Consider the following 20,780-nt stretch of genomic DNA (forward strand, 5'->3'; position numbering starts at 1 on the left):
CTATTTAATAGATATGAAAGTATATCATGTTTGTTTTAGGGCTGGTTCACACCACAAAAACGCACCCCAGATCTGTTCCGGATGCGTTTTCTGCATGTGTGTTTTTTTAAGTGTTTGATGCGTTTTGGTGCATTTTTTTTTATTAATTTCCAGATGCATTCCAGGTGTTTTTTTTTTTTTCTTCCCCTTTCCTGTTTTTTTTCCCACTATACTAGGGTCCAGTGCATTTTTGATGTGTTTTACTGCGTTCCAGTACAGTCCGATGCGGGAAAAATGCTCTACTTTTCCGGAACTGAAAAGCACTGGAACTGACTGCACTGGTGTCAACTATGCCATTGGAAACCACATAACCTACTTTCCATGCTTTTGATGCAGAATAAAAAAACACACTGTACTGCATGTGGAGTGAACTGGCCCTTAAACTTTTTTACATTTCTTCAGTTACTTCCTGGTTTCTTGCCTAGGCAAATTAAGTCATACATCCTAGAAGTCTCTAGAAGGGGAGGAGATGTTTTCCCAGCCAAGCATACTCTCCTGCACGCATGCTTGAGCAGATGGGATTCCAGGAAGGAAATGGTACATGTCATCTGCACTTAAGATGGCAACAGGCAGAAATGCTAGGGGGTGTTTTTCAATGTGATTTCTCAACAAATATAAATCATAGAGACATGGATGGATGGGGGAGTTTGCTTTGAATATTAAAATGAATTAACTTGTGTTTTGGTTTGTGGTGCTTAGATGCAGTGAAGATCCGCTTTAAGGTATGGCCACATCGACATACAATATAAATGTGATTAGTAACTTTTTCAAAAAATACTTTTAATTTATTTGTTCAGGGGTACAGTGCTCCTTTTAAAAAAGGGAGTTATTTTTTGCATGATATTCAAATAATTTAACACAAAAAGACTACTTGATAAGGTCAAGGATTTTAATTCTAGTCTTTTAGTATGTGTTTATTAAAAAGGTCATATGGAACATCCCTTTAGCATGTACTAGCAGCCAAGTTGTCACAAGTCAACACTAGTTGTGGCCCAGCATCACACAATGACTAAATGTACCTTACAGCACAGAAGCAGAATGCTGTACTATAGGCAGGTGTGGATGGGATATAAATTGTTACCCAGAGGGTGGGGTGGGGGGTCAGGACTTGTCATAAAATTTGGGCCCTTAATTATCTCTCTTATGTTTCAGTCACGCTGCAACTGAGCTGTTTACTATCCTAGTCACTACTGCCTAAACATGTGAAAATAAAACACTTATGTAAGATGTATAACATCTTTTAATTAGGTGTTAATTTGAATTATTTGTCAAAGATGGCGCAGTAGGAACAGAACATTAAGTAGAAATAAGAGAATACAAATGATTGCTTTAGACCATCTTACCTAAAGTGTGTACATAAAACCAATAAAATAGATATGATCTCTTTGTCCCATCTTTCAATGTACTGTAACAGCGCCTCTGAATATCACAGAGGATAAAACAGTGTCCAGTGGCTTCTCTTTTAAGATACATATATATATATTTATATATTTCCCTGCTACAATTCCAGGCTTCCAAACAAAGTGACTTATAGTGCAATCAAACTATAGGATAACGAATCTATTAGCTCAGTAAACCCTCGTCAGTGCTGGAAGGAAAACATATATATCCTCTCCTTCCACTGGGTGGGTTTTGCCCATGTAAAAAAAATAAAAATAAAAAAAAGGCTGATCTACTAATTATTAAAAAGAATGGTATGCTGGGCTCCGGGTTGCGCTATTGGTGAGGGTGACCAGAGATGAATGATTAATGCCCCTTGGCATGAAGAGGTTTAGGAAAATATCCCAAGACTGACCGATATCTACTTAGAAAACCCACTAAGGCTGATATCGTCTCCTTGCAGTAAGGCGTCCCCAGAAACAAGATTGGAGGAGTTTTCTGGGCTCTGAAGGGATAAGAAGTCCGAGATGTCTAAAGATGATGGTGTCCAAGGTTGTAAGTCCGTGGGGTGCAAGTGTCCACTGTTGCCTTCGCAGGGTGATGAGGGAGTGGCTACAATGTCAGGAGGGGGTGGGGCAGTCTTTGGTTTGGGGACAGGGTCAATTTCTGAAGGTGAACCTCTTTTGGCCTTGGCAGAAGTCTCTTTTACAGAATCTCTACAGGCACACTGACACTGGCAAGACTCCTCTTGTTTTATAATGATGACAGGCAGGCTCAAACCAATCTGCTGTACAGCATTGCCTGGAAATACAAACACAAATAATGTAATTAAAATGGTGGACATATCCATCAAGTAACCTTATTTTTCTAACAATTGCATGGAATAACCCATTGAGAACACAATTAATATGTAATAAAAAGACAAATATTTTAGGTTTTAATATTAGAACAAATCAATACCCAAACAATAATATCAGTAACCTAAATCATCAAAAGTGAGCAAGACTAAATACAAACTTCTGATAATTTTAAAACATTGTAGTGGTAACTGCAAAAATTGTCATGGAGTTCCTGATCAATAAAGTCAGTCACCCTATGACAGTGATGGCGAACCTTGACACCCCAGATGTTTTGGAACTACATTTCCCATGATGCTCCAGTACACTGCAAAGTGTATTAGCATCATGGGAAATATAGTTCCAAAACATCTGGGGTGCCAAGGTTCGCCATCACTGCCCTATGAGAACTTTAACAAACCTAACAGAGATACTAAAAAGGTAAATACATTTGTCTTAAAAAAAAATAAAAAAAATGTTATGCCAACCTGCTCTGTGCAATGATATTGCACAGAGTGGTCCCTTACCTCTTCTGCAGTCTTCTGCATGTTATTATCATGAAAATTGATCTGCAGCTGACAGTTGTGTCACCTGCCTAGTGCCTGTTATATTGGCTTATTGATTTCCCTTGCAGTGATACATGACCAGTTCAATGGAGAATATATCCTACACAATGCATAATAACTTATAACTGAATAATGTCCTGTATCCATCTAAACGTTTTTTAAAACCTATTCATTGTTATGCACATTAGTTAGTGCTTGTTATATCCTTTTACACTAGATCAGGAGCGCTCAGCCTTTTGAAGCGATTTTGGAACCGGTCGTGGGACACAAGGAACTATGGGACTTTACCGCCTCAAATCCCAAAATGTAAAATGACCCCTTACTGTCCTGAGCCCCCTATAGGGCTGGTTTCACACTGATGAGCTGCAGTTTACCCGCACAGCAGAAGTTTTGGTACGCTTTCAGAAAGCACACCAAACCAACAGGATGTAATAAGCCTCAGTGCAGCTACTCCACAGAAAAAGCCATAGATGCACTGTGCTGCACCGGTGGATCAGTGTAAAAGCAGCCCAATTACCCCTTTTTATAAGTACCAATATGCCCATTGAAAAAGTGCAGTGTATGTGATGTCAAATACATTGGCTTATTCCTCTTTCAGCTTATGCTGGCATCAATTTCCAGGCTGGGAGAAAGGTCTCAGGCCAAGTGCACTTGGTATCACTATGCCTTGGACAGGAGCTGGCACTACAAAGGAAGCATTGTCTTCTGCAGCTCCTGCTCCCTCTGACCACCTGCTTCCGTCACTGGCAACACTTGATCTATGCACTCTGATGATCTGGAATGGCAAGTTGGCAACCCGTTGATCGCGATCTGGGCTTGCTGCTCCACCATCCCAGAGCACGGGCATGCTCTTCCCTGGTTTGAGGTTGCAGGCCGCATCACAGGGGCTCAGGCCATGGGTTGAGCACCCCTGCACTAGATGGTCTACATACACTAGAGTGGACTGCAATCATCCAAAGTCGCAGACACAATATATTCAGCTACAAGTAGATACTGTTACAATTCAATTTAGTAAAAAGAATATACCATGTATTCTTAGCAACACAGAGTAAAATGCAAAACTAAAGTAATGCAACATCTAAAACAGAAAAAAAAATCAACGTACCCCCTGTGCCTGTTAATGGGACCGTAGTAGTGAAGAACATCTTCTCCACCTTTGGGTTTTGTTGCTGTAAATGAGAATAAATAAATCTTCATTTAAAAAAGGCAGACAATCTATACAAAGACGGAATTCAAGTATATTTTCAGACAGGTGATTTACCTTGGTAATTGTTTAAAGAGTAAGTTTATTTCTAGTGTCTGCCTTCCAAAAACATGTCTGCCAGCATCTCTCCTTAGTTTGAAAAAGTGCAATAGTCAGTTCAATCTTGGTGAGCTGCATTTTGCAGGATAGCTGGAAACCATTGACACTAGTGTGGCTGCAGTGCTCATGCACACCAAGAAGTGAAGCTGTTTAAGTGCAAGATCACACCAGGTGCAGTTCCGTTCGCTTTACTTCTGTACAAAATGCATGCACAGTGTTTTCCATGTATTCCAATGGCTCTAGTTCACACCATGCAGTCAGTTTCCGGTCAGTTTGGAATACACTGTGCATGCATTTTTAGTGCAGAAAAAAAGCGAATGGAACTGCACCTGGTGTGAACTGGCCCTAAAAGAAAGGCTGTACGTCACTAGGTAGGGATAGTGAGGACAGCTGGACCAGGGATAAAATGTAATTAATTGAGTAGGTTGCAGTCAGGGGAGGGGAATTTATTAAAGGCGTTTATATAGACTGCTAGTAAAAAAATAAAAGCAGTTTCAAGTATCTGATCAGGCTGCAGAAAGGAGTTTAACTGCAGGGCATGCAAGCAATGCAATCACCACACATTACATAAATCATTCTGAGGCACAAATCTTCAGTTGCACGAAAACAAGCCTGGGAAATGGGTTACAGGCTGGGCTTTGCACACCTAAACCAACAGAGCATAAACTGGATGACACCACTCCAACCCCACCCAGTACAGGGTAATAGGTTATAACAGAGCATACCCTGGGTGACACCACTCCAACCCCACCCAGTACAAGGTAATAGGTTATAACAGAGCATACCCTGGGTGACACCACTCCAACCCCACCCAGTACAGGGTAATAGGTTATAACAGAGCATACCCTGGGTAACACCACTCCAACCCCACCCAGTACAAGGTAATAGGTTATAACAGAGCATACCCTGGGTGACACCACTCCAACCCCACCCAGTACAGGGTAATAGGTTATAACAGAGCATACCCTGGGTAACACCACTCCAACCCCACCCAGTACAAGGTAATAGGTTATAACAGAGCATACCCTGGGTGACACCACTCCAACCCCACCCAGTACAGGGTAATAGGTTATAACAGAGCATATCCTGGGTGACACCACTCCAACCCCACCCAGTACAGGGTAATAGGTTATAACAGAGCATACCCTGGGTAACACCACTCCAACCCCACCCAGTACAAGGTAATAGGTTATAACAGAGCATACCCTGGGTGACACCACTCCAACCCCACCCAGTACAGGGTAATAGGTTATAACTGAGCATACCCTGGGTAACACCACTCCAACCCCACCCAGTACAAGGTAATAGGTTATAACAGAGCATACCCTGGGTGACACCACTCCAACCCCACCCAGTACAGGGTAATAGGTTATAACAGAGCATACCCTGGGTGACACCACTCCAACCCCACCCAATACAGGGTAATAGGTTATAACAGAGCATACCCTGGGTGACATCACTCCATCCCTACCCAGCACTGGGTAATAGGTTTATGACTCCACTCTACCAGTACTACATGAATCCATTCCCCATGCCAATACGATACTGTATATGATAATCAGCCATCTACGACAATAGTTCCAATACATTTTATTTTAATGATTTTAGTATATAGTCTAAAATATTTAATGGAATTAAATATGCAGTATAATACCACCCCCCATTTAAAAAAAAAAAGAACAGAATATTTTACAACTTGCCCAACTGCCACCCTTTACTGTGGACCCCAAAAGGTTGAATGGCTCAAAATTTGCCACCACTTAGGCTAGGTTCATACCTATACATATGTGGCTGACGCATTTTTAATGCCCATTTTTCAGTGTATTTTTTCCTTGAGTGTTTTTATCGTGTTTTTCATGCGCTTGGAGTCTTGCGTTTTTGGGTTAATGTTGCTAGGAGGTGGTGTCTGTTGTCATGTGGAAAAATGCATCAAAAACACATGTACATGTGTCAAAAAAGGGCAGTGCTGTGTGTAAAGAAAGTCCCTGCACCTCTCCAAAAAACGCACAGGTGGAAACTGCATATATGTGAAAATGATCAATAGGAACTAATGTAGTTCATTTCTGCAAATGCACAAAAAAGCACATAGGTGTAAACCTAGTCTTAATTAACTTTTTCACAGATATGATTAAAACAGAAAAACATCAAATAACTTGAGTCATGAGACTGCCGCCAATGTAGTTTTTAACCATGCCTCTCCCATCCTTCAAGATCCTCTACCCCAATCTGTCCTATCATCTCCTACTCTATCCACTTTTTAAGCGATCCTTGAAAATCTCTCTTCAGAGAAGCCTATCCTGCTTCCACCTAACGGTACTTTTATTTTCTCCATCAGCTCATCCACTCCAGTTATTACCTTTTTATTACTTAAACCGCCCTCTTAGATCGTAAGCCTCTAATGAGCAGGGTCCCCTGACTCCTCCTGTAATCAATTGTATTGTAGATGTACTGTTTGCCCCAACGCTGTAAAGCGATGCGCAAACTGTTGGCGCTATATAAATCCTGTATAATAAAAAATGTGCAAGGAACGATGATGGCTATGGAAGGGACATGCAAGGAGGCAGCCACATTATTTACTTACAATTTATGGAAAGAAACAACATTGCAAGTAAGAAATTCAAATTCTTGATTAGCATTCATCTATAATCCTTTAAGTTAGTGACAGGCTAGAAGAAAGAAAGCTCTTTAATACTTACAGACTGATCAGAATTAGTTGTGGTCCCGTTTAAAAGCCACTGCAGATTTTGCTCATTCATAACTAAACTAGGTTGCAGCAAGCCTGTACTAGGAGTCTGTGTAATGGTTATTGCAGGGTTGCTGCTCAACACATTGCTGGCATTGGAAACTGCAGCCTGCACCAGTGTTGGTAAAACAGTATCTGAAGAGGTTCCTACAGGCAAAGTAGGGCCAGCAACCACAGTCAAGCTTTCCACTAAAGATTGTGAGGTCTGTTGGGTTATGAAGTTGTCCTGGGTGGAAATTTGGCCCCCGTTCTGGATAGGCACTTTTAGGGGCTGCGTAACTGTACAAGACACAGAGCTGGTTGATGGAGTCCCACATCCAATGGTTCCGTGTGGCAAAGACATGGAAGATGTGCCAGGAGTAGTAGATAAAGGATCCTCTGACGCAGCTGGAGGATTCACAAGAGGGGCGACCAGAGATGGTGGAGCTTCAGTAGCACTGCTCTCTCCTGGGTCTAAAGCCTGCGAGTCTGAAGTCCAGGTTTTTAATAGCACTTCTGAGGTAGAGAGGTACACAAAATAGTATAATGTAATACTACCATCAATATTGTTCATATAAAAAATACAACAATTATGTTGAGCCATTACAGCTATGAATGCACAAAACAGTTATAAGATAATCAGTATATATTATATTGCTCTTAGCCCAATAAATTTTTGCACCAGTGTGAAAAATAGTCCTATGAGGACTACACCGGGACAGCGTGCAGATATAAAGGCAGCATTTCCTCACAGTTCCTGTTGTACCGACATTGCCACAAGCAAAAAACTCACATCTTGTCAGGTGGCCCCGATAACCAAGCCAGGAGGTGCATCACACACACACACTTGTTTGCGCATTCCCACATGTTTAATTTCTTAATTGCGCTAATCTATGCATGTGAAAACACACAAAAGGCATTATTTTTTTAAATTGCGCAGCACCAAAATGCAGAGATCTGGAAATGTCACAGTGCCTGTGATTGGCTTTGCACATTGTCAGCTTCATAGCGGCTCTGGCAAATAAGACTTGTGAACACGCCCAGCTACACGCCCTGCTACACATCCTAACAATGAGAGCGGTGCTCGGGATTTGTCATGCTGAAGATGTATCCAAAAAATAAATAACAACCGGATATACTTGGGGGGGGGGGGGCACATTAGAATGTATATGTAAATACATGCCCCACTCATCCCAAAAAATGAGAGCAGAGCTCGGCACGCAGAAGCAGAGATTGCGGGCTCGGGAACATCTACTTGTGACCTTCCTTCCAGTCAGTGTTAGGGCTAAATGGCTGAAGGAGACTTCGCTGCAAAAATACAAAAAAGTATATAAAAAGACCCAAGCTCATCTTTAGTGAAAGGCGCTGGCTGGCTGCAGAAGGAAAGAATATTATTTAAAAAAAGGACATAAAACACCCAAGCTCATCATGTTACAAAATGAAAAAGTATGCCATTTGAAATAAACTTTGCATAAAATATTTAATTTGCATTTCATTTTAATGGTTCAAAGAAAGTCAGGTAAAATGGTTGGCCCTCACGCATGTTCACTTTATGAAATCTGGCCCTCTTTGAAAAAAGTTTGGACACCCCTGGTATATAGCAATCTGCAATGTATTCATAAGGTAACTCAGCAGTTTTAAACAGAAAGGACATCCTTAGAACGGGATTTAGCGAATAGAATTAGGCACCCGTGGAGCAGAAGGTATGTTTGGTATGAAAGGACTTTGCAGTTGATTGCTTTTCAAGTGCCAAGAGTTTGGAACCTGTTAAATGGGTGTTTTGGAAACAAATAATATGCAGTGTATATTTTATTATCTATTAGTTGGTCAGCCAATTGATTGGCCTTCATACAGGATGCATTATTTGCTTACATATCAGTGAACAATGTACTGAGCTGTCCATACATGTCCGTATACACAGTGCAACACACATACAGCCCAGTACACTGTCCATACATGTCCATACACACAGTGCAACACACCATCCATACATGTCAGTATACACAGTGCAACACACATACAGCCCAGTACACCGTCCATACACAGTGCAACACACACATAAAGCTCAGTACACCGTCCATACATATCAATAAGTGCCTGAGAACATGTGAAAGTGTGAGGAGCAATGCTTCATGAGACATGTATTCCTGGGCAGGGGAAGAAAGCGATTTAAAGTAATTCTAAAAAGGCATTATCCCCCAGCCTCCCCTGTATACCTAACTGATCCCAAGCCCAAACCAGTGCTCTGAGAGCAGCAGTGCCGCTTTTCTCTTTCTTCTAACAGGACTTAGATGTGGTCAATCATAGCCAGTAAGGAGGGAGCGGGGGCAGGGCCAAACACACAGTGCAGATAAGGATTGTGCCCGTACGGGTGTCCCCATAGCAAGCAGCTTCCTACGAGGACACTCTGAAATCAGGAGGAGACAGAAGTGCTGGCCGGGGATCTCAGAAGTGGAGGATTGGGGCTGCTCTGTGGAAAACCACTGCACAGAGCAGGTAAGTATATGTTTGTTATTTTTTCTCCTCAATGGTATATTATTAGACAAAACTTCTATACCAGTCTACATATAGTATAAACTCAAAACGGTAAGTGAACCAGGAAGGTCTTGGGTACTGCAGGGAATTTTACTGACCCCATACTTTTACTGACCTTGGGGCATACATTCCCCCTCAGCTTAGCAATAGTCTTCTTGAGTTTTGGAGAGATTTCTGTAGTGGGTGTGCAGATGCCTCAGAAGGACATAATACATCATCACAATCAAGAAGCAGCAGCCAGGGCAACAGGGCCACCACAGTCATCCTCCAGAAGAATACCAAAAATGGCATCAAAGTGATATTTAGTGACATCCTGGACTGTAAAAACTGTGCCACTTAAAGCGCGGAAGGTGGCAATTCTTATCCTCAATAGTAACCAGCACTATGGGAATGAATGTTTAAAGGACTTCCGCTTTTTATACTCAGCACATTAGTAGCAACCTTTTTTTTTTTTGCCCATGTCCAATCGCCTCAAGGTAGCTGCAAATAACCCAGTGGTAACGATTTAAAGAAGCCTGTGCCCTGTACTATACAATCAGGAAAACATCCATTACTTCTACAAAAAATAAACATTTGACCCCTTTTTTATCTTTGAAAATCATGAGTTCTCCCTGATGGACTACAGAACACCTGGTGACAAGTGACACACAAACACAGGACTTTTTATTGTACAATTCCATCATATAGCATGTAAAATTTGTTATACCTGACTGCTGACCAATATCATTGTCTTCTGTATTTTCTGGACTCTGGAACATGGATTCAAATATATTTTGATTTAACAAAGTGCCCAGAACTTGCCCAGGACTCTAAAACAAGACAAAAGAGAACTTAAATGTGGAGTGATCATTAAAATATCACCTTTCAATGACTCAGTAGGGCAACATGGCATCATTATCAAGTTATGTTATATTTGGAGTTAAAATACCTTTCTTGTCATGAATACAAAATTGCCATTCCCTAGTCCCTGGCTGTGGAAGTCAGTTGCGGAAACGTTTACAGATCACCACCCCCCACATCTCTCCATAGGCCTAAACAAAACAATGGCATCATATGGCATTATACAACCTTTCATGTTCGGGAAAGCTTTCTACTGGAAAGATATATGAGGGTGGGTGAGTGAGACTACATGTCTGACCATCTTTTAGTGCCTATCGCCAAACATGCAAGATTGGTTGCTCTCTTTAAATGCATATCTAGAAAAAATAAATAAAAATTCTAAATTCCCCCAATACATATTCACAAACAAAAAGCTGTGTAACCATGGCATACTGTAACTGAAGATGATACAATGTAAATGCTTATACACTGTATCAACTTTTTAGCGGAGAGAAGTGCTGTATACGGGTTTTGTGCACAGTTTTATTTAACCAAGATATTGATACAGCAGCTAAGAAGAATGGATAGAGTAGGGCGTGCAGATCGATAATCACTATTCTAAATATTTTTCATACTCGTCCATAGCCCTTATCTTACAGTTTGTCATTTAATGTCCTGGATTGCAGGTCCTGGAAGTTGATCTTACTGCGCACGTCCTACTTCCAGGGGCTTTGCCTTTCTTCAGACCCCCATACTCTACAAAATCCTGCGAATTTTAGTAACCTGCTTCTCTGAGTCTCTCAGATTTAAATTTGCCAGCATGTGGCCTAGCAGTCTAAGACATACAAAGACATAAGACTCCCGTTAAAGACATAAGACTCCCGTTAAAGACATAAGACTCCCGTTAAAGACATAAGACTCCCGTTAAAGACACAAGGGAGGTGTATCCCTTTTCCAGAAGGGGAGAGGAAATCTCTCTAAGGCCCGATTCACACTGGTGCGATATGTGCTCCAACTTTGAGAGCACATGTCGCATCACAAGCACCCCATTAAGTGCAATGGAACCGTTCTAAAAGGAGCGATTTGTCTCGCTCCGACTTAGAAAAAGGTTCTTGTACTGGTCCGACTTCGGGACAACTTCCATTGACTTCTGTTAAAGAAGTTGTATGCAAGTCGTGCCAAAGTCATGCTGGGATGTTGACTTTGAAGTTGCGGCAGTATGAACCGGGCCCAACGATGACACAGAGAGAAACGCATTTTGGCCTAAAACTTCTCACCATTGTAGTCTGCGTTTTCCGGTCCAGTTAATCACACCCTCAGTTTCTTATATGGGTGTCACAAGGCCAGAAAGTGGCGCAAATCTTACCAAAGGGATTACAGACAAAATTAATAACTTGAAAGAAGTGTTAACTCTTCTCCACTCTACCAAAAAGTAACAAAAACTTTGGCTGGAGTTAGACTTTAACTATTTCAGGACTTTCAGAGGTAGGTATCTGTAATAGCTGTTCAGTGAAACTATTTTTGTACTGAGCCCTTATGGGGGGGGGTTAAAGAAAACATCAATGTCAATTTTTTTTTTCATATTTTATATTATCCCATAAATGATTCAGCTTTTTATGTGGACATGATGGAAAGTCCCATGCTTCTCTATGGGCAGCCTGATGTAAACATACTGGTGCATGTTATCTAATTATTTCCAAGCCCATCCAGGTCCCGAAAAAAAAAAAAAAATGTAAAAATGTTGTACGCTTTTACTTTTTAGTGGACCTAAACAACTTTAATCTTACATTGTCTCGTATAAACAGATACAAATCTGTTTTGATCCAGCCCTTCATGGGTTCAGAAAGCTCAGATTTGTAAATGCAGATAAAAACCGGACATGAATGTCCCAAAAGGAACATCTGTCCCCTTCTGCTCCAATTCAACAGGCGATCCGTTCATGAATCCCCTGCTCCTCAGACCAAACGACACCCATTTGAAAGGGGCAGTTATCAGATTAGATAAAAGAAGAAAAACAACAGTTATCTTTTAAATAATACTGTGGTTACAGCATTGACTGTAAGAGACTGCATTTGATGTACGAGTCTCTTAGGCCTATTTCACACTAATGCACTGAAAACCGCAAGCCAAACCTGGGCTGATGTTTTCAGTGTGCTGCTGGGGTAATGATTAATATCCTTCAAAGCATGCACTTCTCTGCTTTGCCTGGAGAGAATGCTGCACGCAGCATAAGATTCACTCACAGATACTTACTGCATTAGCATTTTCTTGCAGTTCAGATTCAGTTGATAAAGTACTTAAATCACTTAGACAGAGCCAATCCTTTGTGTCCTGGGGGAAAGAAAAAAAAAAAACACATAATAGTCTGTGAATGATCGTGACCTTTGCTTTACATGGTTTTATGTCCCATTTCAGCACAAGAAATTTTGGGAAGCTTAAGGTATAACCATAATAGTTCTTCACTCGAGTTCTTTTAGGTATAAAACAGGGGATCTCTTCACCTGTAGGCTGATGAAGAATAAAAGGTTTTCCCACTGATATTTCCTATCTCTCTAAATGTAGGCACTAGGCAGACTTCCAACAAAGCACTGCTCAACCTCTCATCAGGTGGCTTCAGCTTTGTAAACATGAAAAGGTACGAAAGCTCAGAACTACATTAATGAGAAACAGACTGAAACAGATGACATAATCTACTGACACCCCACACCGGCCCCATAATAATAGCGGGTTTGCTTTAAAGCGGAGATCTGCCAACCCCACGAAAAATTAAGTCAACAGCTACAAATACTGCAGCTTCTGACCTTTAATATATGGACACTTACCTATCCAGGGAGCCCACGATGTTGGCACCGCAGCCGATCTCCGTATCGGCTGTCAGGTGTAGCTGCCACCATTGCCAGTAAGGGAACACGGCAGTGAAGTTTTTTGGCTTCACGCCCGGTTCCCTACTGCGCATGTACGAGTCGCATTCCAATTGGTCCGGCAGCGGAGAAAGGAGGAGGGGACTGGTGGACTTCTGACATACTTTGCCACGGCGATGTCTGACGAAAGAGGGAACAGGGTACCTGTCAAAAACAGGTCCCAGTCCCCCCCGAAAGGTGCCAAATGTGGCACCTGAGGAGGAGGGGGGGGAGGAGTCGGAGACGAATAACCAAAAATTCCACTTTTCGGTGGAACTCCACTTTGAAGCTGAACTGTGTGGAAAACAAAAATTCTCCCTTGCAGTGGTGCAGCCACCACACACATACAGCAAGGGTTAAATGCTCACTTAGCCAATCCTTTGCTCCTGCAGGCTCCCTCTGTGCCACTAAACTGGTCCCCACAGCCTCATCTTCCCTATGCTCTGGCAGTTGCAGGTCCTCTGATGTCATCAAGTACAGGGTAGAGCCCATCACCTTGCACTGCATGTGAGCACACAAGAGGGACAGTCCACTGCTTGAGTGTAGGAGAGTAGAGGAGAGTGGCAGCTGACAGAACTGAATAAGTAAAACTAAGTAAGCTTTTTCAGGTATCCTAGATCTAAACAAGCATTTAACCCTTGCAGTGTGAGGGAAGCACTACTGCAAAGGAGGAATTTTTTTCTATGCCAAGAGACAGAAATGAACAATGAATGAAATTATTTTGGTTATGGTAAACAATTACACATGCATTGTCCGTTTGCCTTTAATAAGGTTGTCCCTACCTCACCATACCTAGGGGATTCCTTGTATAGTTGGTCCCACATGTACTGTATTCCGCTGGAGCTATTTTTCGATCTATTAATTGTTCATCTGTCATGATCTGCACAAGTCCCCCCCTCCTTTTATTAAAGATGAGGTCCAGACCGGGTGAATTTTTTTTTAAAGTCAGCAGCTACAAATACTGTAGAACAGGGGTCCTCAAACTACGGCCCGCGGGCCGTATCCGGCCCGCCAGTGTGATTTACCCGGCCCGTGGACTGAAACTAGTGACAGGGCAGTGGCGACGAAACTGACAGGCTCTGAGGAGGGACACAGGCAGAGCCGCAGCTGCGGGGGAATTCCACCCCTCCCTCTCTTTGAGCAGAGAATTCACCTGACAATGCCTGCTTCTATTGGCTACATTCAGAGCCAATAGCTGGGAAACTAGTGCATTATGGGAATTGTAGTCCTTGATACCAGCAGGCCCCATGATGATTCCCTGAGAGGAGTTCAGCCCCCAACATGCCGAGTGGAAGGGGGAAAAGGAAGAGAGGAGAAGGAATGCCATGATTCTTTTATTACCCTCCAAGGTAAGAACTTACCTCCCATCTATCTGGCTGCTCCAACCCTGTTCTACCCTCCACCTGACTGCATCCACCCTGTCCTCCACTCCACCTGGCTGCTCCAACCCTGTTCTACCCTCCACCTGACTGCATCCACCCTGTCCTCCACTCCACCTGGCTGCTCCAACCCTGTTCTACCCTCCATCTGGCTGCTCCAAACCTGTTCTACCCTCCACCTGACTGCATCCCCCCTGTCCTCCACTCCACCTGGCTGCTCCAACCCTGTTCTACCCTCCACCTGGCTGCTCCAACCCTGTTCTACCCTCCACCTGACTGCATCCACCCTGTCCTCCACTCCACCTGGCTGCTCCAACCCTGTTCTACCCTCCACCTGACTGCATTCACCCTGTCCTCCACTCCACCTGGCTGCTCCAACCCTGTTCTACCCTCCACCTGGCTGCTCCAAACCTGTTCTACCCTCCACCTGACTGCATCCGCCCTGTCCTCCACTCCACCTGGCTGCTCCAACCCTGTTCTACCCTCCACCTGGCTGCTCCAACCCTGTTCTACCCTCCACCTGACTGCATCCACCCTGTCCTCCACTCCACCTGGCTGCTCCAACCCTGTTCTACCCTCCACCTGGCTGCTCCAACCCTGTTCTACCCTCCACCTGGCTGCTCCAACTCTGTTCTACCCTCCACCTGGCTGCTCCAACCCTGTTCTACCCTCCATCTGGCTGCTCCAACCCTGTTCTACCCTCCACCTGACTGCATCCACCCTGTCCTCCACTCCACCTGGCTGCTCCAACCCTGTTCTACCCTCCACCTGGCTGCTCCAACCCTGTTCTACCCTCCACCTGGCTGCTCCAACCCTGTTCTAAACTCCACCTGGCTGCTCCAACCCTGTTCTACCCTCCACCTGACTGCATCCCCCCTGTCCTCCACTCCACCTGGCTGCTCCAACCCTGTTCTACCCTCCACCTGGCTGCTCCAACCCTGTTCTACCCTCCACCTGGCTGCTCCAACTCTGTTCTACCCTCCACCTGGCTGCTCCAACCCTGTTCTACCCTCCACCTGACTGCATCCACCCTGTCCTCCACTCCACCTGGCTGCTCCAACTCTGTTCTACCCTCCACCTGGCTGCTCCAACCCTGTTCTACCCTCCACCTGGCTGCTCCAACTCTGTTCTACCCTCCACCTGGCTGCTCCAACCCTGTTCTACCCTCCACCTGGCTGCTCCAACCCTGTTCTACCCTCCACCTGGCTGCATCCACCCTGTCCTCCCCTCCACCTGGCTGCATCCACCCTGTCCTCCCCTTCATCTGGCTGCTCCCACTCTGTCCTACCCTCCACCTGACTGCTCCTTCTCTGTCCTATCCTCTCCCCTCCCTTTGTGTTGGGGGTCTGTGTGATGGGGGGTCTGTTATTGGGGGCTTTGTAATGGAGAGAAGTTTGTGTTGGGGGGACCTAATACGGGGGAATTTTTGATGGGGGTGATCTGTAATGGAGAGGAATCGGTGATGGGGGGGCGGGGGCTGGGGTTTCGTAATGAAGGGAGTCTGTAAAATACTAATAAGTTTATGTTGATTAAAATTGTTCTTTATTTTAAATATTGTATTGTTTTTTCCTGTTTTTTTTGTACTTCAAATAAGATGTGTGCATAGGTTCATATTTTTTTTAAACTATAGTCCGGCCCCCCAACAGTTTTAGGGACCGTGAACTGGCCCCCTGTTTAAAAAGTTTGAGGACCCCTGCTGTAGAAGCTGACTGATATTAGGGCACTTACCTGTCCAGGGAGCTTGTGATGCCGGCACCCCAGCCGATCTTCAAGTCTACTCCCGGGTGCTGCCACCACCATTCCTGGTAAGGGAACCAGACAGTGAAGCCTTTCGGCTTTCCTGTTGCGCTTTCTAATTGGCCCGGTGGCCAAGGAGGAGGGGGGCCGAACTTCCAGGAGATTGGGCGGTGGCCCATCTCCCGACAGTGGGAAAGGGGACCTGTCAAAAGGAGTCCCTGGATCCCCCCCCCCGAAATGGGCAAAATGTGACACCGGAGGGGGGAGGAAGGATATAAGTGGAAGTTCCACTTTGGGTGAAATTATGTCTTTTCGATCGAGTCACTATCTGCCAAGTTACTTAGACTACGTTAAAGTGATATTAGCTTTGTATTTTTTTTACATTAAAACCGGTTATACTTGCCTGCTCTGTGCAGTGGTTTTGCATAAAGCAGACCCGATAGTTCCTCTTCTTGGTTCCCCCAGCTGGCGCTCCTGGTTCCTCCCTCCTGCCGAGTGCCCCCACAGCAAGCAGCTTGCTATTGGGGCAACCAGGCAGGCTCGCTCCTGAGCTGCTGCTCTGCATGTCCATTTACACCCAGAGCTGCGGCTCTGCCCCACCCCTCTCTCCTTATTGGCTCACTGGTTGCGATTGGCAGGAGCCAATGGCTCCCACTGGTGTCTCAGCCAATGAGGCAGGAAGAGACCTCGGACAGCCCGCTTCTGTGCACAGCACTGGAGGATGATCTGGCTCAGGTAAATTTGGGGGGGGGGGGGGGAATGCTGCACGAAGAAGGTTTTTTTACCTCCATGCACAGAATGCATGAAGGTAAAAAAAGCTTGAGCTTCTAGAACCATTTTACACTCTCACCACAACTGTAAAAAGTTACGGAAATCACACTTCAGTGCTTAGATTGCAGAAGCAGAACAGTAAACAGTACCACTGTTGCCTCTGCATTTCTTTAATCACAGCCTGTTAATATAAATTGGTCATACAATTACTACAGGGGACTGTACAGACTAGTGCTGCATTTATGATAAAGCAGTGTGAAGCACCAAGCTGCATTCATTGCCCCTACAATTGCTGTGGAGTTAACTACCTCACCAACTTTAACATTTTACAGTAAATAAATGCATTTTCCCATGTTTTATCCCTTTAAACAACATGCTGCAAGTACAGAAAACTAAATGTTGATGCGCCAAAAATAGTGTCCTCCTGACTTCCTTTTTTTTTTTACAATTCTTTGTTTATTTCAAGAATTACGCATTACAGCATATAACATTTCAATATTATCAAAAAATTGGGAGTAAGATGGGTATTTGCCTCCAAATCCTCCTCCCACTTTTATCCTGTAATCATAATACTTTCCATTTCCTCACTTTCTTTCTATCTTTTATTACCCGTTATCCCCCCTCCCCTTACCACCCACCTAGAAAAAAAAAAAAAAAAAAAAAAAAAAAAAAAAAAACCAAGAAAAATTTTCTGCTGGCCATTTGCATCCTCCCGTCCCCCTACCCCTCCCTGTATCTCACATAAGGAGCCCATATCGCCTGGTATCTCTCATCTTGGTCTTTCAATGCCAATGTTAGATTTTCCATTAATTGTATCTCTGCTACTTTTGCCAACCATTGTGCTTTCGATGGGGGAGTCTCCTGTTTCCACAGGGCAGGGATACACGCTCTAGCTGCTATAATAAGATGTCTTATCAGCGAGTTTTTATATTTTTCCGTTGACAGTGGGATGTCTAATAATAGAACTGTCGATGGTTTATCCGTTAAGTTAATTCCCGTGATTATATTAATTGTTTCTATTATCGTTTTCCAAAATTCTTTTATTTTCCTGCATTCCCACCAAATATGTACCAGTGTCCCTTCCGCTTCAAGACATCTCCAGCAGATATCTGAAGTCTCTGGGTATATTCGGTGTAATACCGCTGGTGTTCTGTACCATCTTGTCAGTATTTTGTATCCCCCTTCCTCATACTTACTAGCCACTGACGCCTTATGGGTAAATCGAAATATCCTGTCTTTTTGTTCTTGGGTGAATGTTAATCCAAGATCTCTCTCCCAGGCTCGTATGAACGTGAATTCTTGTGGTCTGTCTAGTTTAATTAACGTTGCATAAAAATAAGACAGAGAGTGTCTTACTATGTTCCCATCCAGACAAATCCGTTCGAATTTAGACGGGGGTCTTATTTCTGAGAAGGTGTCTGCCTTTATTCGAAGGAATGCTTCTAATTGGAGCTGCCTTAGAAAGTCTAATTCTGGTATACCTTCTCTTTCGATCTCTCTCCTTGTCATCAGTCGATTATCTTTTGAGAAATGTATAATTCTACTTATCCCCCTCTGTCGCAAGGCCTTAAACCTTGGGTCTATCAGTCCTACTTGAAAAGCCATCGTCCCTAAAACCGGTGTCATTGGGCTAGGGTATTTTGATATCATCGTTCTTTCAAAAATCTTTTTAGTAATCTGTCTGGTAGCTCCTATCATTGGATGTTTCTTTATCTCTGTTGTTATTTCGCTGTCTGGGATCCATGCCATTCCTTCTAGTGGGACCTCTACTGTCGCTTGTTCCATTCTTATCGAGGGTTTTTTATTCTGTCCGCACCATTCCACTACTTTAGTTAGGTGTGCTGCTTCCTGGTATTTTATTAAATCTGGGAATCCAATCCCTCCTTGTCCCTTAGGTAGTGCCAAGATGGTTCTACTTACCCTAGCTGGTTTCCCTGCCCAGATGAATTTCAGGAATCTTGATCTTAGATCTCTTAAAAAACTTTGTGGAATCTTAATTGGCAAGGCTTGTATTAAATATAGAATTTTTGGAAGCACGTTCATCTTTAATATATTTGTCCGCCCGAACCATGTGAATATTCCTTTGTCCCATCTATCTAGGTCTGATTTTATTCGCCTGGCCACTGATACATGATTAACTTCGAATAGTCTATTCAGGTTTCCTGTTATCTTTGTTCCCAAATAGGTTACATGGGAGTCTGTCCACCTAAAGCCAAAATGAGTTTTAATCTGCTCCAATATTTCCACTTTTACTTCTATTCCTAGTGCCTCTGTTTTCCCATAGTTAACTTTAAAGTTGGACAGACTTCCATATTCTCCTATTTCTGCCATTAGGGGAGGTAGGGAAATGACTGGGGATGTTATAAAAAAAATTAGATCGTCCGCGTATGCCGCCACTTTCTGTACCTCTTCCTTTGTTGCTATTCCCCTAATATTTACATTAGCACGTATTTTCCTTAGGAAAGGCTCCATTGTCAAAACAAAAATTATGGGTGATAGTGGGCATCCCTGTCTTGTCCCGTTTCGAATCCCTGTCTTGTCCCGTTTCGAATATCGAATGGTTCGGATGTTTTACCTTCTATTTTAACTTTCGCACTTGGATGTGAATATAAATTCGTGAACCAGCTCATCATCCCTTCTCCTAATCCAATATGTTGCAGCGTTGCTTTTAGAAACAGCCATTCAACGCGGTCAAACGCTTTTTCTGCATCACTGGCAACTAATATCATTGGCTTTTTTTCTTTTTGGGCTAGATATATTGCGTTTACCACTCGCTGTGTATTCTCTCTGCCCTCCCTGCCTGGTATAAATCCCACTTGGTCAGGATGTATCAGGTCTGGTATACATTTTATTATCCTTTGGGCTAAAATTTTTGTAAATACCTTTAGGTCCACGTTCAGCAATGATATGGGACGATAGCTGGCACATTGAGAGGGGTCCTTCCCTTCTTTGGGAATAACTACTATATGTGCCAGCAATGTTTCGTTTGGTATTTTTTTTCCTTCCCGTAGGGAGTTGAAAGCTGTTATAAATCTATGTGCTAGTTTCTCCGAGAACATCCTATAATATGTTAGACTAAACCCGTCAGGGCCTGGTGCTTTGCCCAATTTTAATGTTCTTAGGGCATCCGAAAATTCCTTTATCGTAATTGGTTCGTCTATTTTCTTTGCTTTCTCTTCCGATATTTTTGGCATCAGAGTATCTTTAATATATTCCCTGGCTTTTTTTAATTTCTCATATTCCTTCTCTGCGGTCATTTTATCCTCTAACTGGTATAGTTTCTCATAGTATTCTTTAAAACAATTTACGATTTCTTGCGGAGTATTAACCATTTCGTCATTAGAGGCCTTAATTTGTGTTATATGATTACCTGTATGCACTCCTTTCAGAGCATTTGCTAATGTTCTACCTGGTTTATTCCCAAACTCGTAAAATGTTCTTCTCCCCCTTGTTAGTTTGGCTTTAGCCTTATCTATCAGCAGCAGGTTCAATTTTTCTCGAGTCGCATCCAGTTCCTGTTCTATTGCTTCGGCCTGGGATTTTTTATGTACAGTTTCAAGCTCCCCCACTCGTTTAAACAGTGTGTCTATCTGTTCGTTTAGCATCTTTTTCCTATGTGCTCCCATTGCAATAAGATTACCTCTCATTACACATTTATGCGTTTCCCACAGACAGAAAGGGGTTGTTTCCTCTGTATCATTTGTTTCAAAAAAAAAATCTAATTTTTCCTTTATTTTCTCTTCGTACATCCTGTCTTTCAGTAGTGTATCATTTATTTTCCACTGCCACTCCT

The 20,780-nt window shown here is 43.2% G+C and overlaps 1 protein-coding gene across 1 annotated transcript in view; it reads right to left on the reverse strand.

The window, feature by feature from the left end:
- Positions 1 to 798: 798 nt before the first annotated feature.
- MTF1 (metal regulatory transcription factor 1) overlaps positions 799 to 20,780 on the reverse strand; it is a 71,048-nt gene continuing 51,066 nt past the window's right edge. The window contains exons 6-10 of the mRNA XM_040337205.1: positions 12,454 to 12,531; positions 10,088 to 10,190; positions 6,821 to 7,362; positions 3,927 to 3,990; positions 799 to 2,220 (exon numbers count right to left, since the gene is read on the reverse strand). Coding sequence (XP_040193139.1) covers positions 1,841 to 2,220; positions 3,927 to 3,990; positions 6,821 to 7,362; positions 10,088 to 10,190; positions 12,454 to 12,531 — 1,167 coding nt within the window. The 3' untranslated portion in view covers positions 799 to 1,840. The remainder of the gene's footprint in view (positions 2,221 to 3,926; positions 3,991 to 6,820; positions 7,363 to 10,087; positions 10,191 to 12,453; positions 12,532 to 20,780) is intronic.

This window comes from Rana temporaria, chromosome 2, assembly GCF_905171775.1.
Source record: "Rana temporaria chromosome 2, aRanTem1.1, whole genome shotgun sequence".
Lineage (NCBI taxonomy): Eukaryota > Metazoa > Chordata > Amphibia > Anura > Ranidae > Rana > Rana temporaria.